The following is a 22,370-nucleotide window of genomic DNA, read 5'->3' on the forward strand; positions in this document are numbered from 1 at the left end:
TTGATGTGTTGCAAGCAAATTAGTATTGCTTGTCACACACAGTCAGATCATTATTTCCTTGGGAACTTGTGTATGCAGTAGCAGGATTAGTGTATCTTGTTCACATGTGATTAGTGTCTGATCTCTGGGTGCAATTCATGGTGTTTAGGCAGCCCTCAGCACATGAATCATCAGGGCTTGGGCCTTTGTCTTTGTGTGAAAGTAGAGGCATGTGGAAATATAATTAATTAACTCATAACTCTTTCAACCCTTTCAAATAATAGCCAGCACATGATGTTAACTGGAAAGCTATGTGACAGGAACCTAAAGGGGATCATGTAATCATCTCTGGTCTCAATGTAGGAAGCAGTACCACAGACAATTGTCCAAATGTTGAGTCCTTCCACATTGTTCTTCCTTCCAACATTTGTAAAACCACAGTTTTATTTGCCCTTTGGGTACTGACACCATCCTGCTGTTACCAGGAGTGCCAGAAGATCATCCGTCTGACATCTCTCAGCGAGAAGACGAACGTGGCGCAGCTGGCGCAGGAGGTGTGGCGCGCTGTCAGCTGATCCACCCATCCCGGCGGCCGGAGGTCGAGCAGGCCATCTTCTATTTGCAGAACCGGCGGCCAGCGCGCGGCGGCCCAGCCGCGCCAGCACAGCGCCGCAGGTCAGGGTCAAAGGTCGGCACCCGTCACCGCAGGTCAGCCGGCCCAGATCGGCATCAGCTGCTCAGCGTCCGTCGAACTCTGCGTGCCCACCCTTGCTGCATATCCGTGCGTGCGTGCGTGCGTGCGTGTTTGGCCGGTGACTGCCGCGCTGACCGGGGTTCGCGCCGTGCCAACAGGTACCTCCGACTCGGGCGCGGCCGACTCTGCGCCCTCCTCGCCGGAGCCGGCCGTGCCCGCCTGCCTGACTGAGGTCGATGCGTATGTGGAGCTGCTGTACGAAGAGGTGGCTGAGAAGGAGCGCGGCTCGCGCATGCTGCTCCAGTTGGCGCGCAACCCGGATAACCTGGACGAACTGGTCAACAATGGTGAGTGGGCCGGCCGGCGTACGGGTGGGGCGGGTGACGGCTGGCGCGTGGCCAGCGACCGGTCAGGCTTCCGGGACAGGGGCGTACGCACATAGCAGCCCCCAGCGGGACATGTCCTCCCCAGTACCAAATGTGTGACATGTACTAATATGTACGTGACTTAACATTGAGTCACAACTTTCCAAGCAGTCACGCAAAAAACAACACGCGATGCTGTTTTACGACACTCAAGAAGTTACATGTGCCCAAGGTGTGCCTAACTCAGTTTTCAGTGGTGCTTTTTTAACATGTCAAACACCGTCAGGGAAGGTCTGGCTGCCCCAATTGGGCAACTTAAGCAAGGATAAGGGATGACTGGAGAACCTTGATGCTAGACGCTGTTACCTAAATTCATGTCATGGAGATCTTGACAACAAGGGTGAGAAAGATGTCCTTCGTTCATTCATCATATCACATCTATTTACTCGCTGCAGTATCATTATTACTGTCGTTCAGGAAATAACATGTACAAGTTTTTTGGCGAATCCTTTGTTTTGAATAACAATGGATCCAAACAATAAGAACATGATGGACAGGGCCGGACACACAATTAAATAGCATGGGCTCTGCAAGCTTTGCTTTTTTGACACAGCCGAATGCAGGCTGCCCAACGAATTAAACGAAACTGCAGCCAGTTGTCATTGTGGGTAGGGGCTCGCTTCAAATGTCTGATATGAACATATTGTGAACTTATTACTGTTAGTTCCGGCGCAGTCCGGTACCATGGAAAGGGATTGATCAAGCATTGCAAGCGATTATGCTCAGGTTAAATGATAAGACGTTGGCCGGGAACCGAACCCGGGTCAACTGTTTGGAAGGCAGCTATGCTCACCACAATACCACCATCGCGCGGCTCGCGTCGCGTACATGGCAATTTCGGCTGCTGGGATTACCGACAAAAACACGGGCTGAGTGCCTTTTCGTGACGGTTCCAGTTCATCTCCGCAATTCGGTCTTGGTCTGTAATGCGAGCAGCAACGGATGTGGCTAGTAATCACATTGGCACACAGATCATTTTAGATTTCATTATTACGGCCTATCTGGACCGATTTCACGTAATAAAAAAAAAACACAACGTGGCAAAAGGTATGCTCAGTCAGGTGATTAGTATGCAAACAATCTATCCACTGCGCCAGACGCTTACGCGACATCAATGCGCGGAATCCGGCACACGCGTCGCCGAGCTCAGGCCAGGCCGAATTGCACCAATTTTTAGTAAATTATTTCAGCTTGAAAAAATGTCTGGCAACTTTTTTTTTGCTGAAACTGCCCTTGAAACATGGTCCATTGAAGCATTAGCTCTCTATACGCCGAAATGAGTGGCGACTTTGCGCCGAAGTTTGAGCCGCTCAGATTTAGTGCGCGCTGAAATTGGGCCACCGTCGCTTCCGCGTCGGACGTGCCTGGCTTCGGTCGTGTATTGCAGACTGGAGCTGAAACACAAAGCATGGGTATTACCAGTTGCACAGTATTTCCGACATAGTGTTCCAACAGCTGGCGAAAATATCTGGTGACTCGCCACGAATCTCCGCTTCATGACTTGCCTGTCAGTAGTTTGATGATAGCGTAGAAGCCTGCAATATATTTTCATGGCGTCCGCCGTGTGTTTGGGCTTCCGAACAGGACTGTTGCCGAACTAACCGGGGCCCTGCTTTTAGCAAAGGCGTGTCGCTTCAGGCGACCATTCGGTGTGATGTAGCTGTTCGTGACGTGTTCCAGAGGCCATGATTGGCGCCTTGTCGCGAACGCTGCGGGAGGAGTGGAAGAAGTCCACCGTGCTCGCCACCAACATCGTCTACATCTTCTTCTGCATGTCCACCTTCTCCCAGTTCCACGGCATTGTCGTCAAGCAGAAGGTGGGCGCGTGCGTGGGCAGAGCCTGATAGCACTAACTGATAGCAGCAGCAAGGGAAATCTGGCGCCCAGATTCCAGGGATTTTTTTGAGTTCTCGTATTCTGATTAGCGTGATACAAGGAAAAGTCGGGCGATATCATTCTGATAATAGATGACTTTCAGTGCACAGAGAAATACTGGTTGAACGTGTGACACAGGAAGTATTGTAATATTAACAAACATTTCGTTTTTGTCCGGACTTTTATCATTGTTGCTAATGGCTCCTGTATAGCAGCGCCTCTGGTACACTGAAGGTCGATTAATGCTAGGATAAGATCTCCTAACTCACAACGACTTAAGATTAGATCGCTCCATGGTCCAGTACTGACTTAAAGTAGTGTTTGTTGTGTGAGACCGACTCCTCCAGCCGGCCTTGCACCTGCAGGCCAATGGTAGAATTTTGCAGCGAAAGGCTAGCGTGCCGCATCGCTCGGCACCGTATGCCCTGCTCTGTGACGTCATATGGCCTTTTGCGCGGCCGCGTCCACCAGCCGCAGGCCATCATAGTCAAGGGCAAATAGCGAGCGCCTTAAGGGACTCGGACCCATCCCACCACGGTTGGGGGGATCGGAACGCAGATTTTAGCCAAATGACCTTTCAGTACCGACAAACGCATCGGCCGCTTTTGAGGGCCATCGGGTGAAAACTGTGAGCTTTTCACGTATGGCCAATGCAGCTCCAACCAGTGCCAACAATGATGACTACTTGCGTGCCAAAAGCCGCATTTGTAGCCGATTGGGTGCGGTTTTCATTGCAAACACAATGAGAGCGCCTCTCAGTGACGCCTCTCAGTCGATACGTCGCTGAACGCCAAATGTCGCCAATGTACTCTGCCCCCTCCGCGGGTTAGGGGTTTCGATTACTAGGACATGACTTCCCAACCAGCTCAGCTCCGGTCGGCCTTTGCCGTAGTCGAAGGAGGGGGGCAGCGGAATCTGCCGCCGAAGTGCGACAGCTGTCTGAGAGTCGAGTAGACGTGAGACGCCTACAGTGAGCTTCGGCCGCGAGCGGCGGAAGCACAACGTTCTGGACCAACGGGCTCATCCCTCGTGGAACATGAGTGTTTGTCTTCTCTCTCGTCTCCTAATGGGCCGTCAACTTGTGGACCTGTCGCAGTGTCATGCTGACCGGGCTAGGTCAGCAGACCGACGGTGACAGCTGCCGCCCGCCGCGCAGATGGGCTCGCTCTGCATGGACATGGTGGACCACGAGCTGAAGCGACACGCCCAGTGGCGGGAGGACCTGGCGCGCCGCAAGCGCGCCGGCCCCGAGCAGGAGTACCAGCAGGCGCGCCGCACCATGGCCGGCCTGGTCAGGCGACAGAACCAGCTGCTCAGAGGTCAGGCGCTGGTGGTGGCGGAGGGACACCGGGGCGGCTTCACAAGGCGGTCCGAGGGGACGGACGCGGGCTGGTGGGGCTGTGACCACGGTCTACTCTTGGCATGCTACATGGAGACACGCCTGTTCAGACCCAGGATGTCTGGTCACATCTTACGCCGCGAGACGCCTTCCACAGCAGGCAGGAAGCCGAGCGTCATCCAGTCCTTCTCAGGACTCCATAATACCTCTCAGGACTCCATGACGACTGCCGGAGAGTGAACTGGCCGAAACGTTGTGCACACACAAACACTCCAGCCGAGGGCGGCAGTCCGAACAATTAGTCCATCCGTGGCACTGATACCTCGTCTCAATCCTTGGGTAAAGCTAGAACGGCCTGCGCTGCTCTGCCCCCGGGTCACGGAGCCGGACAGGGGGCAGGTCTGCAGCTATAGGTGTGCAGCCTGGCGGCGCGTCGGTCGGCGCCGCTCGCCTGCCGCGGGCGCCGCTCACCCTCCGGCCTCGGCGCGCGCCCTGCAGTGTGCCTGTATCTGCTGCTGAACCTGGCCGAGGACGTCAAGACGGAGGAGAAGATGCGGAAGAAGGGAATCGTGCCGCTGCTGGTGCGCTGCCTGGACCGCGACAGTGCCGACCTCCTCCTGCTGGTCGTCACCTTCCTCAAGAAGCTGTCCATCTACGTCGAGAACAAGGACGATATGGTGAGACCGGGTTTACGCCGCGCTGGGTTTCCAACGGTGTGGTCGGATTCAGGGCCAATGCTTTTGAGTACCACTCAATTGTGTTTTATGTTAGACCTGGGTTTGAACCCACGCCATTTATCCAAGACAAATGGCTTGTGACCCTATCCTGTAAATGCCATGTCCTTATTGTGATCTGCATTGTACATGTCCTCCGTCGGCCGGGCGTTCACACCTCCTACGAGGTCCACCTGTTGTGGGTTATGCCACTGGGTCGTTGGCAGGTGTGGGATCCTGCCTGAACGTTTTCAAGTAAGGTTTGATCGTTCCAGTCGTGTTCACTGGTAACTTATGCTCCGAAGGACCTCTGTTCTCGGCGAGTGACGATTCGTGTTTCCCACACGCCCCCCCCCCCCTTCCTCCACCCCACTTCCTCTATTGGCTGACACTGCAGCGGACCCCCTCCATTTTTTGGTGATGCTCATGAACTCTAGCATGTATTGACGGTCAATTCGATGTGTGTAAAAGGTCTTGTGACTCCTGCCTACAGCCTCTTCCCTTTCCTGTTCATCTATCCTGTCGTATCCTGAATTCGGTCTCTCTCCTGTATACTGCTGAAGGCTCCTAGGAAACCTTGTCCATATATACATGTGTTCGTACATGCATACCTCGGTGTGTGTCTGGGAAGCGAGAGGCACGGGGTTCATTTCAAACGGAGCCCGCCCTTCCTGAGAGTCATCACTGGTGCTTCTCTGACGCCTCCAGCAGTTAGCTTGCTCGTTAAAGCCAATGAACCGCCGCTAGCGATCCGAAGGAAGTTGTCAGGCTTACGGTACGCTATCAAGCTGGTGAAATTCCCGCGTTACCCAACACAAAGGGCTGTGTTTTCACGCGAAACATAAGATGTTTACCAAGGCGAGCGGACGCAAAACGCAGCGGTTTTTTGCCAGCGTGTTCACGATGTCCTTCGTGAGAGTAGGTTGAGTCTGCGGAATGTGATGCGCCCGTCCAGCCTGCCGGCCCGTCCATGGACGCTAGTGTCGCCAGTTGCCGACGTGTCCTTGGCGCAGGCTCGAAAACAAGATATGATGCCATGTGTTGCTAGAGCTACAGCCTTACATCACATCGAAATGTATCGGGGATACAAAACCACATATACGGACGGTTCTAAAACGGATACGGGCATTGGTTGCGCATTGGTGTGCGGCTAAGACACACAGTCATTCACGATACCGACAGATTCGTCTGTGTATACGCCACAGCTAGTGGCGATAAGTAAGGCCTTCTGCTTTAAAATGGTGGACGAAGGTGCCCTGCACGTGCTTTTATCGTAATCGGTAAATAATGTTTCGGCGTTAAGACGTTTTAATCTCACGAATTCCGTTATACAGGACATTGTATTACGTCTTGGCTCCTTAAACCGGGCCGGAAAGGTCAAAGCGCTGTGCTGGCTTCCGAGCCACGCGGGAATCACTGGAAATGAGCTCGCCGACGCCGCTGCAGAGCGTGCTGCGCTTCGTCCATGCACAAGAGCATATCCACTACCCGACACGGACACATACCCAGCTATAGCTTCCTTTTTACGAGGGTGGTGGCAGAGCACATGGGATGCAGTGGGCACCAATATATTTAAAATAAGCCGGCTATCCAGGAATGACAGTCAATCTATCGGAAGTCGTCACGACGGAAGGAAGTCACTCTAAGTCGCTTGCGGATCGGTCACACTTACACCAGCCATAGCTACCCTTTGTGTCGCGAGGAACCGCCTCGGTGCTGGCAATGCAACGCAACGCTTACTGTGCGCTCTGTATTCGTTTCTTGTTCCGCATTACGTGTTAAACGTCTGATGTACTTCGGCCTGGCTGCTGGATCTTTCACGCTCTCCGATTTACTCGGTAATGACCCAGCACTCGACGCAAATTTCGTTAAATTCCTGTCGCGTACTATCTTCTGTTCTATTTATACACTGGCTCAGATCGTTCGCGGCATATGATAGGTCATTTGGGCTTCCCGATTAACTCTGATTAGGACATACGCTATGGGCGCTATATGACCGCGCAGTCGAAGCGGCCGAAAACCCTAATTACCACGACTTCTCCTGCCAGGGTGAGAAACAGGCGACGCCATATAGCCTCAGCAGCTGGGTGCGTCGTAAAACCCCAATGACGGCGACGACGCAAACCTCAGTGTCCAAACGTCAACTTGAACTTCACGTAAAGAAATGCTTGTAGATGAGATGAAATGAATGTATAACGGAATGAATGAATGAATGAACGAATGAACAAAGGAATGAATGAATGAGCGGATATATATATATATATATATATATATATATATATATATATATATAATGTGATATATGCTTATGAATACATACATAAATAAATACATGAATAAATTAATGAATAAATAAATAACTTAATGAATAAATGAATGAATGAATGAATGAATGAATGAATAGGTAGATGAGCAAATAAGTACTAAATTAGAATTAATACGCAAACTTTAAGAAACCGTATAACAGTCCAAGACCCGTATCTTACATCACCGGTCAATGGTTCGCATGCCGAACGAATACAACGTTCTGCAGCATTCAGAGGCGATCACGCACGCGGACACGTGACCGCCGCTGCGTACCGCGCGCTCGGCTGGGGTGCCCGCGTCCTGCGACTGACTGTAGACGGACGTGGCTGCCGACAGCTGGAGCTGGCCGTGGCCGAGAAGTTGTCGCCGCTGGTGCCGCACGACAACGCCGACCTGCTCAACATCACCGTCCGCTTGCTGCTGAACCTGTCGTTCGACGCCGGACACCGCGCCCGTATGGTCAACGTCGGCCTGCTGCCCAAGCTGGTGAACCTGATCCGTGAGTGGCAGACCCTCAGCGGCGCAGCGGCAGGCCTGGTCCGGCCGGGTCCGGCCCCGGCTCACCGGTACAGACCGGGTCCTGTACAGGCTCACCGGTACAGACCGGGTCCTGCACAGGCTCACCGGTACAGACCGGGTCCTGCACAGGCTCACCGGTACAGACCGGGTCCTGCACAGGCTCACCGATACAGACCGGGGCCCGTACAGACTCACCGGTACAGACCGGGTCCTGGACAGGCTCACCGGTACAGACGGGGTCCTGCACAGGCTCACCGGTACAGACCGGGTCCTGTTCAGGCTCACCGGTACAGACCGGGTCCTGTACAGGCTCACCGGTACAGACGGGGTCCTGTACAGGCTCACCGGTACAGACCGGGTCCTGGACAGGCTCACGGGCACAGACCGGGTCCTGCACAGGCTCACCGGTACAGACCGGGTCCTGCACAGGCTCACCGGCACAGGCCACTGGTCTGGGCTGTTTCCGCTAGCGACGTTGGCTCGTTTTTGTGTGGGAGGGTCTAATTTTCTGCCACGGGATGGTAGGTGCATCACGTTTTTTGCCGTTGTCTCAGGCAGGGTGCATTGGTGCACGTTGCGCCCATGTTCCACATTCGCTCACCGGTGGTGCGCTGTGCGGTTTGTACTGCGGCTGTCGCACGCACACCACATGTTGTGCTCAGTGGCGTGGGACGGAAGAACCCACGTATGTGAGAACACATAGGTGAGTTCACATTGAATAATAATTGGGTTCATAAGTGGGTGAGAACAGTAACAATGGCTCACTTCATATGGGTGCTGTGGTTGTGATGTCTTAAAGGCTAACAAAGCAACTGAAAAGCGAAATACATCGTGCGCTTATGGTAACGGACAACGTTCTATTCTCCAAGCATCGTTGTGTTTGTGTCGCTTACGTAAAAGCTTCTGCCATGCCGTAGCAGAGAGCACCCATGGTGTACGACATGAAATGTAGCTGGGATATGGGGATGCCCCGTGGAACATGGCCGTTGCCCTGGGAGCCGCGGGCTCTCTCCCACGCCAGGCGAGAGCTCGTTGTGACGAAACTTGCGGATCTCTGCGCCAATTGTGGCTGCTACCTAGGCAACAGTGGGCTGCCCACAACACTAATATTGCACCCGGTCCTCATCGTGATCGTGATCCTGACCTTGACCCTGACCTTGACCCTGACCCCGACCCCGACCCCGACCCCGACCCTGGCCTTGACTGACTCCGTGATCGTGACCGTGACGGTGTCGGTGCGGGCAGCGTCGCCTCGGCAGCGGTCGGCCGCCATCGCCGTGCTGTACCACCTGTCGATGGATGACAAGGTCAAGTCGATGTTCGCCTACACCGACTGTGTGCCACTCTGCATGAAGCTGATCCTGGAGTGGCCCGAGCCCAAAGCCGGTACGTGCGCCAGCCGCGCGTCACCTGCCGGGCGCTCTGCGGGATGTAGATATAGGATGTAGGATGTAGGATGTAGGATGTGGGATGTAGGATGTTGATGTTTTCGTTGTTTGTCGTGACGGGATGTGAAGCTGAGCAGGAGACGTTTGACTGACCTGTTGCGCCGACGGGAACGTTCGGCTCCGAAGCGGGTCCAGTCGGACCGCGTCGCTGCGCGGGAAAGCCGTCACATGCGCGCTCAAAGCGTGCAGCCGCGGCTCCATGTCAGTCGTATCGCACGTGTAGCCGCGGCTCCATGTCAGTCGTATCGCGCGAGCCTTCTCGCGGGCTCCCAGTAGTCGACGTCGCTGCGGCTGGCCCAGCGAGCGGCAGCGGCGACTCGCGCTGGCGCCGCCACCTTCCGCACGCTCACGCGCAGGCCTGGAGCTGATGGCGCTCTGTATCAACCTGACGGCGAACAAACGGAACGCCGAGCTGGTGTGCGAGGCCGACGGCCTGGCGCTGCTGGTGGCACGCGCCTTCCAACACACCGATCCGCTGCTCATGAAGATGATCCGCAATATTAGCCAGCACGATGGCCAAACCAAGGTGCTCTTCCTGGTGAGTGGGGGAGTGGGCAGGGGCGCGGCCGCGCTCGGGCCGCTGCCGGTGCACGGTGTAGGCCGCGTGCGGCGCGGGGTGGCCGAAGGTGCTGAACGGCAGACATGTGTTGAATCAACCGCCTCTGTCGTCTACTGAATCAGACATGCCTACGTTTTGCTGTTGGTCAGTATGCTGTGTTAAGGTTCTGTCGCCTTCAGTCTGCCTTGTTATGATTCTGTCGTTTTCAGTCTTGCGATTCTGTCGCCTTCGGCTCGTTTCCCTTTTCCGATTCATGGGCCGCTCGACACAGGCTGAGGGGAGACGGGGGGGGGGGGGGGGCAGCCGCCATCGACTGGCTCGACACGAGCCGGGCGGAGAGGGCAGCCGCCGTCGACTCTCACCTAGCCGCCGGATCTCAACCGAGCCTGTTCGCTGCGCAGGAGTTCCTGGGCGAGTTTGCCGAGACGCTGCACTCCTGCAAGGACGAGGAGTTTGTGGTGGAGGCGGTGGGCGTGCTCGGCAACCTGTCCATTCCCAACCTGGACTTCGACAGGCTCTTCCGCCAGTTCAGCCTGGTCGGCTGGATCAAGACCAAGCTTGAGTCGGGTACGTGCCGAAGCGGCCGGCTGAGCGAGCGCCGCCGCATTATCTGTGACGGTCTTCTTTGACGGGGCTTTCATCTCAACGTGATTTATGTTGCGTGCGTACGCGCGTACGTGCGTGGCCGAGGGTCGGTTCAGATTGGCCGTAGAGACTGTGTCAACCGGGGCTGGACGACGATTGCGCTGTTGGCAGTCGGGCAGTTGTCAAGGTCGACGGAAGTTAGAACGTGGCTACGTCTGTGCGAACACCGTGAACGCTGTCCGGAGAACCCCGGTCCGAGAGCAACTGGCTGGTGTCTGCGCCTTATTCAGTACAATTGCATACCTTCTACCATATACATACATACATACGTACATACATACATACGTACATGCATGCATGCATGCATACGTACATACATACATAATACATACATACATAATGCATACATACATATATGCATGCATACATACATATACACACATCATACATACATACGTACGTACATAATACATATATGCATGCGTACACACACTTCTTACACACATGCATGCATGCGGGCATACACATACATACATGCATACCTGCATGCATATAAACATACGGCATACACATGCACATGCATACATATACGCACCTGCACACAGTTTGCTAACCACGTGTCCAGCTTTCACTGCATGGTGTCATGACCGCCGCGTGCCGCCTGACCACCGCACACCGTCGGCGTGCGGGGCCGCTGCTCGGCGTCCGGCGTCGGCCGGCTGTGACCTGCGCCGTGTGGTGCGCAGGCACCTGCGAGGACGACCTGCTGCTGGAGGTGGTGGTGCTGATGGGGACGGCGTGCGCCGACGAGGCGTGCGCCCTGCTGCTGGCCGACGCCGGCCTGCTGACCCCGCTGGTCGACCTGCTCAACGGTCAGTGCGTCCGGACGGGGTCGGCTGCGTGGCGGGGATCGTCTGACCCTCTGGGGCTCTGCTGACCCGCTGGTCTGCACCGCGGGGGTGGGAAGGATGCCGCGCTAGCGTACCCAGTCACCGGGACGAGAGGATAGACGGCTACTAGCGCTGTTGAGATGACTTGCAATCACAGGTGGCGATGGTAAAAAAAAGAAAAAGAACGAATGGATGCAACTTATTGTGGGCGCAAAATGACCATAGGCGTTGACGCGCCCTAAAACCCCAATCAACGGCAACAGCGAATTGCTAGATCTGCCAGGGCGTCACGTGTAGACCGGTGGGCGTGCTTCGCTGAGACCTCACCGCGTCTGGTCTCGTCTGGCCTCGACAGCCAAGCAGGAGGACGACGAGATGGTGCTGCAGATCATCTACGTGTTTCATCAGCTGACGTCGCACGGCGCCACCCGGGACCGCATCGTGCAGGACACGCGTGAGTGGGCCGGGCGTCAGTGGCGGCGGCTTCCCCGCTCCCTGCGCCGCCGACTCCCCAGGGCCGCCCGACGCGGCTGACGGAGCCCGGTGGACCGGCGGACCGGCGCTGCTGGGCCTGGTCCTGACCGGTGACACCGGGCCTGGTCTTGACCGGTGACACTGGACCTGGTCCTGACCGGTGACACTGGGCCTGGTCTTGACCGGTGACACTGGGCCTGGTCCCGACCGGTTACACTGGGCCTGGTCCCGACCGGTGACACTGGGCCTGGTCCTAACCGGTGACACTGGGCCTGGTCCTGACCGCCGCTGCTGGTCCTGGTCCTCGCCATGTGTGGACTGCAACCGCCTGTGTCGTCGCCATTGGCACTCCCGCTGTGCCCTCGCGTGTTCGTCGACGTGGGCCGGGGACCGCTGTACCACCTGGAAGGGGGTATTGCTGTGGCCGCTGTTGAACGCGTGGCTTCTGGGGGTTTCCGTACTTATGCGGGATAGGACGGTCTCGCTTGAAGCTATTGCAGCCAGTACGCTCTAGGTTTTGCCCCGCATGTGCCTCACTAGAACCCAAATCACCTACTACACCTGTGACTTGAATGAAAAAAAAGAGAAACGCTGCTACATCTGCTGATAGGGCAGATGCGTGTCTGATCAGAGCTCAGCGTTCTGCCGTGCATCTCCGACGTCCTCCGGGAGCGGTCCCAGACGTACCGCGGCGTCTAAAGATGGCCCCTGCTGAGCCCCTCGGCATCAGTTCGCACGCCACACGTGCCCCGGGCGTCTCGGGATGGCCCCCGCTGAGCTCTTCGACATCAGCCCGTGCACCACACGTGCCTCGGGCGTCCCGGGATGGCCCCCGCTGAGCTCTTCGACATCAGCCCGTGCACCACACGTGCCCCGGGCGTCTCGGGATGGCCCCCTCTGAGCTCTTCGACATCAGCCCGTGCACCACACGTGCTCCGGGCATTTGAGGATGGCCCCCGCTGGCCCTTCGACATCAGCCCATGCACCACACGTGCCCCGGGCATCTGAGGATGCCCCCCGCTGAGCCCTTCGACATCAGCCCGTGTACCACACGTGCCTCGGGCGTCCCGGGATGGCCCCCTCTGAGCTCTTCGACATCAGCCCGTGCACCACACGTGCCCCGGGCATCTGAGGATGCCCCCCGCTGAGCCCTTCGGCGTCAGCCCGTGCACCACACGTGCCCCGGACGTCCCGGGATGGCCCCCGCTGAGCCCTTCGACATCAGCCCGTGCACCACACGTGCCCCGGGCGTCCCGGGATGGCCCCCGCTGAGCTCTTCGACATCAGCCCGTGCACCACACGTGCCCCGGGCGTCCCGGGATGGCCCCCTCTGAGCTCTTCGACATCAGCCCGTGCACCACACGTGCCCCGGGTATCTGAGGATGCCCCCCGCTGAGCCCTTCGGCATCAGCCCGTGCACCACACGTGCCCCGGGCGTCCCGGGATGGCCCCCGCTGAGCCCTTCGACATCAGCCCGTGCACCACACGTGCCCCGGGCGTCCCGGGATGGCCCCCGCTGAGCTCTTCGACATCAGCCCGTGCACCACACGTGCCCAGGGCATCTGAGGATGCCCCCCGCTGAGCCCTTCGATTTCAGCCCGTGCACCACACGTGCCCCGGGCATCTGAGGATGGCCCCCGCTGAGCCCTTCGACATCAGCCCGTGCACCACACGTGCCCCGGCGTCCTAAGGATGGTTCCGCAGAGCCCTTCGACATCAGCCCGTGCACCACACGTGCCCCGGCGTCTAAGGATGGTCCCGCCTGAGCCCTTCGACATCAGCCCGTGCGCCACACGTACCCCGGGCATCTGAGGATGGCCCCCGCTGAGCCCTTCGACATCAGCCCGTGCACCACACGTGCCCCGGGCATCTGAGGATGGCCCCCGCTGAGCCCGGCGCCTGTTTCAGACGCCCCAGCCTACCTGGTCGATCTGCTGCACGACAAGAACGCCCAGATCCGACGCGTGTGTGACGCAACGCTGGACATGATCGCGGTCAGTGGGCGCCGTCCCTGGTGTCGGGTGGGAGGGGCGGAGTGACCGGGGTGACCGGAGCTGGCGCCATATGAGGCGCCGGAAGCTGGTCCGTCTGCGGCCAGCGTGCTGTGTGTGGGGCTGCCGTATGTTCCGGCCGTCATGTCGCCGCCTGCCCCTTTATTGCCGGACTGTCAGAATGTCAGCCCTTTTGTGAGCGTGCCTGGCCGTTTTTGTTCTGTGGCTGCAGTCATGCACCAGCTCTAGCCACCTGGGATGCAACTCTCGCACCGTGTCAAGGCCCACAAGGTCATGTGTCAGTCGGACCGTCCATGTGTGAGGCGGCGGCGCCGCCGGCCACGGCCGGCGGTCTGCGTGGTTGAGTGTAGGTCGTCTGGGTCGTCTAGGTCGGGCGCGAGAACCGTGCCGCCACCCCGGCCGTTTCTGACGCCCCTCCCCCTATCCGCCCCCCCCCCCCCCCCCACTCCATCCCTCAGGAGTCGGACAGCGAGTGGGCGACGCGCATCCGGCTGGAGAAGTTCCGCTGGCACAACTCGCAATGGCTGGACATGGTGGAGACGCAGCCGGCCGACGACGTGACCACCTACGACTCCGACATCGTGCCCTTCCTGCACGAGCGGGACGTGCTGTACCAGTCCGGTGAGCGCGGCGGCGGAGGACGCGGCCCCCCGGCCCGCGGGCCAGGGGTAGGCCGATAGCTGCCGTGCAGGGCGTGACACCACTCGTTTTTCGTGTTTGGTGTGGTCGTTGCGATGTGTGAGACGTCGGAGGGATCACTCTGGACTGTGGGTGCGGCTTGGTGCCGTGCCGTGCTGGACTGTGGACGGATGTTGGCCGCGTGAGCGTGCGCCGTCCGGACAGCCGTGTTTGTAGATACGGTGCACGGACCTGTGCTGACCGGGCGAAGTCTGCCGTTCAGCTGCGCTCACGCGGTCGGTCCCGTAAGGTACAAACGCCCGTCTCGCCTGGCGTGCGCGGCGTTCGATGTGGCGCGCCTGGGCCGTACTCGGAAGCCGTCCCGACCGGCCGCGCCAGAGCCTCGCAGCCTGCCGTCGCTTGCTGGACGAACGGCCCGGCCACTGTCCCCGCTCCGTGGCCTGTGGTGTGTGTGGTGTCTGGCCGCCGCCCGGTCTGGTGGCGGCGGCGGCTGAGGGATGCTCTGCTCAGGCTGACGCCACATCTGGCTCCGGCCGGCCGCCGTCCTCTGGTCTTGCTGCTCAGGCTGACGCCACCTCTGGCTCCGGCCGGCCGCCGTCTCTGTCGCTGCTCAGGCTGACGCCACACCCTGGCTTCGGCCGGGCCGCCGTCTCGTCGCTGCTCAGGCTGACGACACATCTGGGCTCCGCCGGCGCCGTTCTGTCCGCTGCTCAGGTACGCCACAACCCTGGCTTCCGGACGGCCGCCGTCTCTGTCGCTGCTCAGGCTGGCGCACACCCTGCCTTCGGCCGGCCGCCATATCTGTCGCTGCTCAGGCTGACGCAACATCTGGTGCTTTTTCGGTCGGCCTGCCGTCCCTGTCGCTGGCGGGTTGTTCGCAGGGGAGAGGTGTCCTTGAAGACCGCTGATTAGCTGCTGGCTGTTTTGTGTGCGCGGACGGCAGCTGTCCCCGGTACATCGCGACCGTTGCCCCAACTTCCCCGGGCCCGGCCCCCCATACCCCAGCGAGGGGTGGCCCCCTGCCTTTCCCCACCCGATACGCTGAAGCAAAATCCCCGAGCCCCGGGGGTGAGCCACAACTCTTGTAAAGCGAGGTGTCTCGTGCGGTTGACCTATCACCTTGGATCGAACGAGACCTGTCGGCGGGTTTTTTCCTGTTTTTTCCACGCAGCTTTGCGCTCAAAGCACGTGCGCAGCGTAAAGCCGGCACGAGCTAAAGCACGCCACCATGTACTGCTACGTCATCCTATGGAATGACATGGTGTCATCCGTGGCGTTGCATGGTCTTGACCTGGGATGATATTGTACGAGCGACATTCGTGCACGCGGATAATGTTGGGTGGATGTGAAATGACTGCTAACGTTCAGTGAGCGGCTTTTAGGACGACCCGATGTAACTTTGACCTTGTATGATATTTATAATCCACTTGACCCACTCTGTCGTGCGATATATAGTGGCATGTCATGTTACCATATCCGACGCCAAATTCCCGGTAAATTTGAAGATTTTCCTGATCTTCCCTGCACCGAGAATGGCCGTGGAACAGGTCATGCGCGTTGATGACTTGTTTCGAGTTGTCAAAATCTTCACACTATTGAAATCTGGAGAATATATAGTGCAAAAAAAAACTGAGAAGGCGTTGCGGAGCGCCTTTTTCTCATTTTTACCGTAAAGGGTGTCAAAACTAGGTCATAGGTGCGTGAAACAATAGACTTGAGCTGAAGATCTGGAGTTCAGATGTCTACATCCCTTGGCTGTTGACACAACCAGTCAAACTTGTGTTGCATCGCGTTGAGCGTTTCAGGAGCAACCCCCTCCGGAAAACCGAAGGGGGTTGCGTCGGCCGCTGCTGTCCTGGCGCCTGTGGTCGCAGCGTGATGCCTGATGTGACCGGCGCCGTCGGCCTTGCCGTGCAGCGATGCCGGGCGGGTGCTGGACCAGTGGCGTTGGATCTGACGGACCTCCTGTCCTCCTGACGCGCGTTCTACCGGTCCTCCTGTCCTCCTGACGTGCTGTCTGACGATCCTTTTGCCGTCCTGACGTGCGGTCTGATGGTCCTCCTGTCCTCCTGACGTGCTGTCTGACGATCCTTTTGCCGTCCTGACGTGCGGTCTGACGATCCTCCTGTCGCCGGCAGATACGTCCTCCGAGGTGCTGCTGGAGGATGAGAAGATCGGCCGGGTTAGGTCAGTGATGGGGCGGGCTGGGGAGGGCTGAGGTTCCGGTCACACGGGCCAGGGAGGGCTGAGGATCCGGTTACACGAGTCAGGGGAGGTGAGGGTGGGATTTGTGTCAGTGACTCAGGCCGGGGACCAGGCCGAGGTGAGAGGTCAGAACCTCGGGCCTCCCTGGGCCTTGCCACCGCAAGGCCCAGGGAGGCCCGAGGCCCGGATACAGGGGACGGGAGCGGAGCACCTCAAGGATGGCCGTGCTGGATGAGTGGTGTGCGGCCATGCTGCTGGCGCTGGGCGCGGCCCGGTGCGACGGCCGGCGCCTGGTGACGCTACCGCCTCGCCGACAGGTTCGACGTGCTGGAGTAGGCCACCGCCGCAGGGGGACGACCACGGCCGGCGGCGGTGCCAGGGCCGACCGGTCGCCGCCGCCCGCCGCAGCGAGACGGCCACGGCCGGCGGCGGTGCCAGGGCCGACCGGTCACCGCCGCCCGCTGCAGCGAGACGGCCACGGCCGGCGGCGGTGCCAGGGCCGACCGGTCACCGCCGCCCGCCGCAGGGGGACGGCCACGGCCGGCGGCGGCGCCAGGGCCGACCGGTCGCCGGTGCCTGACCCCGGATCAGACCCCGCGGCGCTGTCCGGCCGGCAACGGACGTACTGAGAGGGAGCGGTTCGTTATGGTTATGCAGCTGCTGGCGCTGTGTCGGATCTTGCAAGCTTTAAAGCCTGAGTCTGGACGTCTTCTCTGCCTGCCGATTCATTGACGTGGGCGTGCTGTAGGGTTTTCACGGAGGATGTCTTGGGAAATTGGCTTGTTTTGGCTTGGCAAACGCTGGCGAAAATCGAATGGCCTTGGCGAGTTTCAACTAAATCCCTGCAGAGTGAAAGCGAGACGCGGTTTTGACTCGCACGGACCCGTGCGCGGGGCCTGTACCGAGGATGTATCATGGGCACACATTGTGGTACTGCCTGGTCGCCTTTTCCTCGCAAGGGTGTCCACGCTGTTAGCAACCAAAGTTTACTAGTCTTCGGCATGGTTTTGAGTTCTCTCCGTGTGAGCGTGTGCTCGGATCTGAAGGTTTTATTTACCAGGCTGTTATCGTCGTGGGGGGCGGTGGTTGGATCTGACGCCGTATGTTGCCCGGCGAGGTTACCAAATGACCGTTAGTAGCTGTTTTGTGCCACACGATTCATTTATTTCACGTGCAATGTAGAGTCTAAGATGGTCTGTCATGTACTCGTATGCATTTAATGCTTCTGTTATGTAACTCACTGTTTTGAGCGCAAAGCGCACACGGCGCCGTGTGGTGTTCCGTATGCGAACGAATACGTTTTTTATGTACCACAGTAGTGACAATATTTTTAATAGCTGGAAGACGTTTCCTGGAATGTGTGTGATACGGACACTTGCAGAATCCGTGTTGTATTGCAAGTGGTCTTTGAAGTTGGTTCCGCGGCTTTTAATCGTGAGCTAGTACAGGTATTCTTTCGACATATTTCGCTGCTTTTCTATCGCTTTCAGTTGTACTTGACGGACAAAACCTAAAGTGATGCCTCTTTGTTGTCCTACGAACCACTCGAATGTTTTTCGATCGATCACGACCGACCGCGGACTATAGGACGCTTGGGACTGTGTCCCGCCCTGGAACAGGACCGAAATATACCACGATGTGTGAACGGATCGTTTGCAACAGCCTCACCTAGACTATGACCAGGCTAGCACCCGTGGGATGCTCGCCTATGATCACGTGGACGCGGCTTCGAAGCCTGGCGCCGGCTGTTTTTCGGTTCTTTCATGAACTCACTGCGGCAGCTGTACCGTTCATAACCGCGGCAGCTGCCCATGTCTTCAATTGATCGCAATGAGACATTGCAGTAAATGTCCAACATGTTTCCCGCGCAGAAACATAGACATCGGCCAGCCCCCCCCCCCCCCCCCGTTGTGGACGGAATTGCACTGAGAATACCTATCCCGGATCAAACACTGCCGTTGACAGTATCCTCCCGGCATGTATATTGTTTTTCGGCTAGTCATTTTCCGTCTGCACCACAGATAACTACTTTCGTGTGTGCGTCGTAAAATAATCAAAAGAACAAGGCCTGTTGTCATCTAATCTCCCCAATTTGGAGCATCTCACCAGCTTCCCAGCAGCAGGAGGGGCTGCCTCTGACATACGCTGGCGGCGCTTCTGCACCAGCGCCGGCCCGCTGACGCTGCGCCGCCGCTCAGACTACTCCGTCCTCGCGGCTGCTACCTGGGCGGCGAGCAGACCGGCGGGCGCGCCTCCGCACCCGTCAGCGAAGCCTTGACCCGCCGCTATTTTTCGAGGCGCTTCGCCGACTGGTTTTCGAGTCATAGACGGCGCCGTCTAACGCTGCACCGGCGCGGGGGCAACGGGGACAGGTGGATGCGGAGCGCGCTGTCTGCGGAGCGGGGGACGACCCGGCACAGTCCCGATGCTCTGGTGCACATCACCGAGCTGTGACCTGGCGAATACCGACCATTATTGCGGGCCTTGGTGAAACTCAGCGAGTGGCTGTTATAACGCCGCGTCAGAACGCACTCTATAGATCAACAGAGAACACGCAACACATGCAAATGCGGTGCGACGCCAGCGATACACATACGATGTCATGAAACATGAACGACTTGTGGTACAATCAGCACATGCACGTCCTGGCCAGTTGGTCAATTTAGGTAAGTTCTCTGATGAAAGGCATTGCTTTGCCCTTGAACTCATTTAAGTTCTTTGCACTGGCGCGTGGCAGCAGGGAGGCGATTCCACGCCGCTACGGCTCGATAGGGAAATGCCCTTTTCACGCTCTCTAAGCAGGGGTGTTTTACAGCGCTCGTTTGCAGTACGCTCGTCATCGGTGACTCTGGTGTGTCGCTGAGATACTTCAGATCGACGCCTGATCAGATTACTGATAGCCCGATAGACCAGGTGAATATCGCATCACTTCAGCGCAAGGTGGCCCGGCGGAGACGCGGAGTCTACGCGGGGGGACTGGGTTGTCACAAGCGGCCGCCGCACCGCTGCGGCAGCAGAGGGTCGGCCACGGAAGAACGGAAACCAAGCCCCCGACCCTCGCCGCCAAGTGTTGCAGCGGTACCGTGTACCCACGCGTGGTTTAGCGGTCACTAGCATAGGGCTGATGCGCAACAGCGCTTTAGCCCAGAGAAGCGGCTGATGAGACGGCTACTCAGCGCCGAGCCGGACCTATCATTAGCTGTCTTTTGCTTACGAGTGGCTCATGCAGCCGGCCCTGATTGTTTGATACCATAGACAATCCCAGCGGCAACATTTTCAACCTTTTGAACCCTCTGCACCTGTCACTTGATCGCGCCACTCCACACGCATACACAGTTTGACATATGTGGGAAAATGGAAGCTTCAGTGATCATTTTGAGAACGTTAGGTGTAACGTAATGCCTGAGCCAGCACAGCGAGATTAAAATTCATTGGATTTTTTGCATGAATCTGACGACATGCTTCTTTCACAAAGGCATCGAGTCTGCGACCACGCCGAGGAATTTGAGCGGCCGTGAAGGTATGATAGGCTCTTAAAGCTGGGATTTCCAACATAATCGGAGTTGTTATGTTGGAAATCCCAGCTTGTAAGTGTAAATCGCTGGTAAATGCACGTTTTCACGCCGTATTTATCAGATTCTGGACTGACTCGATCGGTTGTCAAGCTGATAGCAAAGCCTGTCCTTGACAGGATCAGTGCGCGAAAGGAAAACGAAAACTATTTGCAGTTTTGTAGAAGGATCAAGGCTTTCTACTTCGAAACACTCCACCTGGTCTCGCCTTTTCACCATACATGCTTTTAAAGACTCTCATTCATGACCTTGATCATCGTCTGAAGGACGACTCCATGCCCTACTGCAAACGGCTAAAAAAACAAAACAGTTTATTTGCTTGACCTGTTCCTGAGATTCCGCGCCAGTGGAAACTTTAACGTTAACACGAGCGCGTCGGGGACAGCTTTCGAGGAAGCCAACATCCGATATCCTGGTTGGCCGACACCCATCCACAGTCTTACATATCGGAACCATCTGGAAGACGGTTCCGGACTCGGCTCAGAGTTGGCAGACGGTTCCGATGCTACGACTCAGAGTTGGCAGACGGCTCTGGGCCACGATTCAGAGTTGGCAGACGGTTCCGGGCTACGACTCAGAGTTGGCAGACGGTTCCGATGCTACGACTCAGAGCTGGCAGACAGCTCCGGGCTACGACTCAGAGTTGGCAGATGGTTCCGATGCTAGGACTCAGAGTTTGCAGACGGCTCCGGGCTTCGGCTCGGAGTTGGATGAAACACCGGAATGCCCTGGGACCGACCAGGTCATCGAATTTCTGGTCGGTTACCTGGCTCGCCCTGTTCTCAAAGGTCACAAATGTGAGCTCTGCGGCGGCCTCCCCGTCCACAGGCAGAGCTTCGGCCAGTCGTCCGAGGTCCTAATAGCGGTGAACTAAATCCGAAAGGACGTGAGGGGGGGGGGGGAGGGCTCATGGGGAGGAAACTCCTCATATACCTGCAGAACCATGGGAAGTTGATCTGACCCACGTCCCTGGCCGTCGTCCTCTCCAAAGAACACATTCCAATTGGCAAGTGGTTGGTGAAGGGCAAGGATATTAGGTGCATCTTATTCACATGCCCCAAGCCCAAGGATACTTTCCAGAAGGTCATGGTAACCTTTGGGGGGGGGGGGGAGGTCCACGTCACGCGTCCACGTCAACCACAACGAGACAATGGGCTAAACAGCGAGAGGAAGAGGAGAAGTGAGCGGGAGTGACGTCACAGCTTACGGCCGCGACAGGGACAAGAGGCAAAGGCTGAAACGTCGAGAAGGACGGAATTTAAATGCCGTGTGAACTTAACTACGTGTGGAGTGAACACTTTGGGCATTGTGTCTGTGTTTTGCTTATTATTTCTAAACTAATGTACTTAGCCCAGTGTTTCTGGAAAACCCATCGAGAGAGCGGACTCGAGCGCCGCGTGCCATTGTTTAATTTGAAATTCTCATGAGCCAGCTCATCCCGAGACAGCACACGCTGGAGACCCTGACGTGCTAGTTCTGAAAACCAGTATATCCACGGCTGCGAAAGTCACAGCTAATCCCCATGCCCCAGATGCAGGACTATAAAACCTCCTGCCTGGGTGTGATGACCACTACACGGCCAACGGGCGGCAGAATAACCGGACCCGCGCAGCTGCCCCCGACAATGAAGGCGCCCACAGTCATATACCTGTTGCTGGTCTGCTGCCTGGCCAGCACCAGCGCCGCCAAAGCTGCCAAGAAGCTAACCGGAGCCGACAGGAACGGCCGCGGGCTAGGCTTCCACGGCTCCTTCGGTCTCGGCGTCGGCCTCGGCCTCGTGCCCCATGTGCACGCTCCCGTGTTGGTGTCGCCCCCCTATTATCCGGGAGGACACGTGCACGGAGGACTTGTGCACGTAGGACACTTTCCCATAGGACATGTGCACGGAGGACATGTGCACGGAGGACATGTGCACGGAGGACATGTGCTCGGAGGACATTTGCACAGAGGACATGGAAGATATCCGCATTGAGGACAAGGGGACGGGGATTTCTGGAAAGGAGGATACGCTTGGTGGCATCATGATGGTGATGTAGGTGCTGTCGGAATATTGGAGTGACGGCACTGATGATTCCCATGGTTTTCAATGACTCAAGGCGTGATACGGAAGACACATCCAGACATAACTCCGGAAT

The 22,370-nt window shown here is 57.5% G+C and overlaps 1 protein-coding gene across 1 annotated transcript; it reads left to right on the plus strand.

The window, feature by feature from the left end:
* Window positions 1-554: 554 nt before the first annotated feature.
* LOC119094912 (kinesin-associated protein 3) lies at window positions 555-17,080 on the plus strand (the record flags this gene model as incomplete). Its single annotated transcript, XM_037217822.1, has 15 exons — window positions 555-654; window positions 832-1,020; window positions 2,779-2,915; window positions 4,130-4,292; window positions 4,811-4,989; window positions 7,669-7,831; window positions 9,097-9,237; window positions 9,656-9,837; window positions 10,260-10,425; window positions 11,190-11,315; window positions 11,689-11,787; window positions 13,716-13,801; window positions 14,278-14,440; window positions 16,597-16,645; window positions 16,981-17,080. Coding segments are annotated over 15 exons (1,962 nt in total), but the record flags the coding sequence as incomplete, so codon positions are not given.
* Window positions 17,081-22,370: the final 5,290 nt, after the last annotated feature.

This window comes from Pollicipes pollicipes, unplaced genomic scaffold (assembly GCF_011947565.3).
Source record: "Pollicipes pollicipes isolate AB1234 unplaced genomic scaffold, Ppol_2.1 Scaffold_4219;HRSCAF=4965_pilon_pilon_pilon, whole genome shotgun sequence".
In the NCBI taxonomy this organism is placed as follows: domain Eukaryota; kingdom Metazoa; phylum Arthropoda; class Thecostraca; order Pollicipedomorpha; family Pollicipedidae; genus Pollicipes; species Pollicipes pollicipes.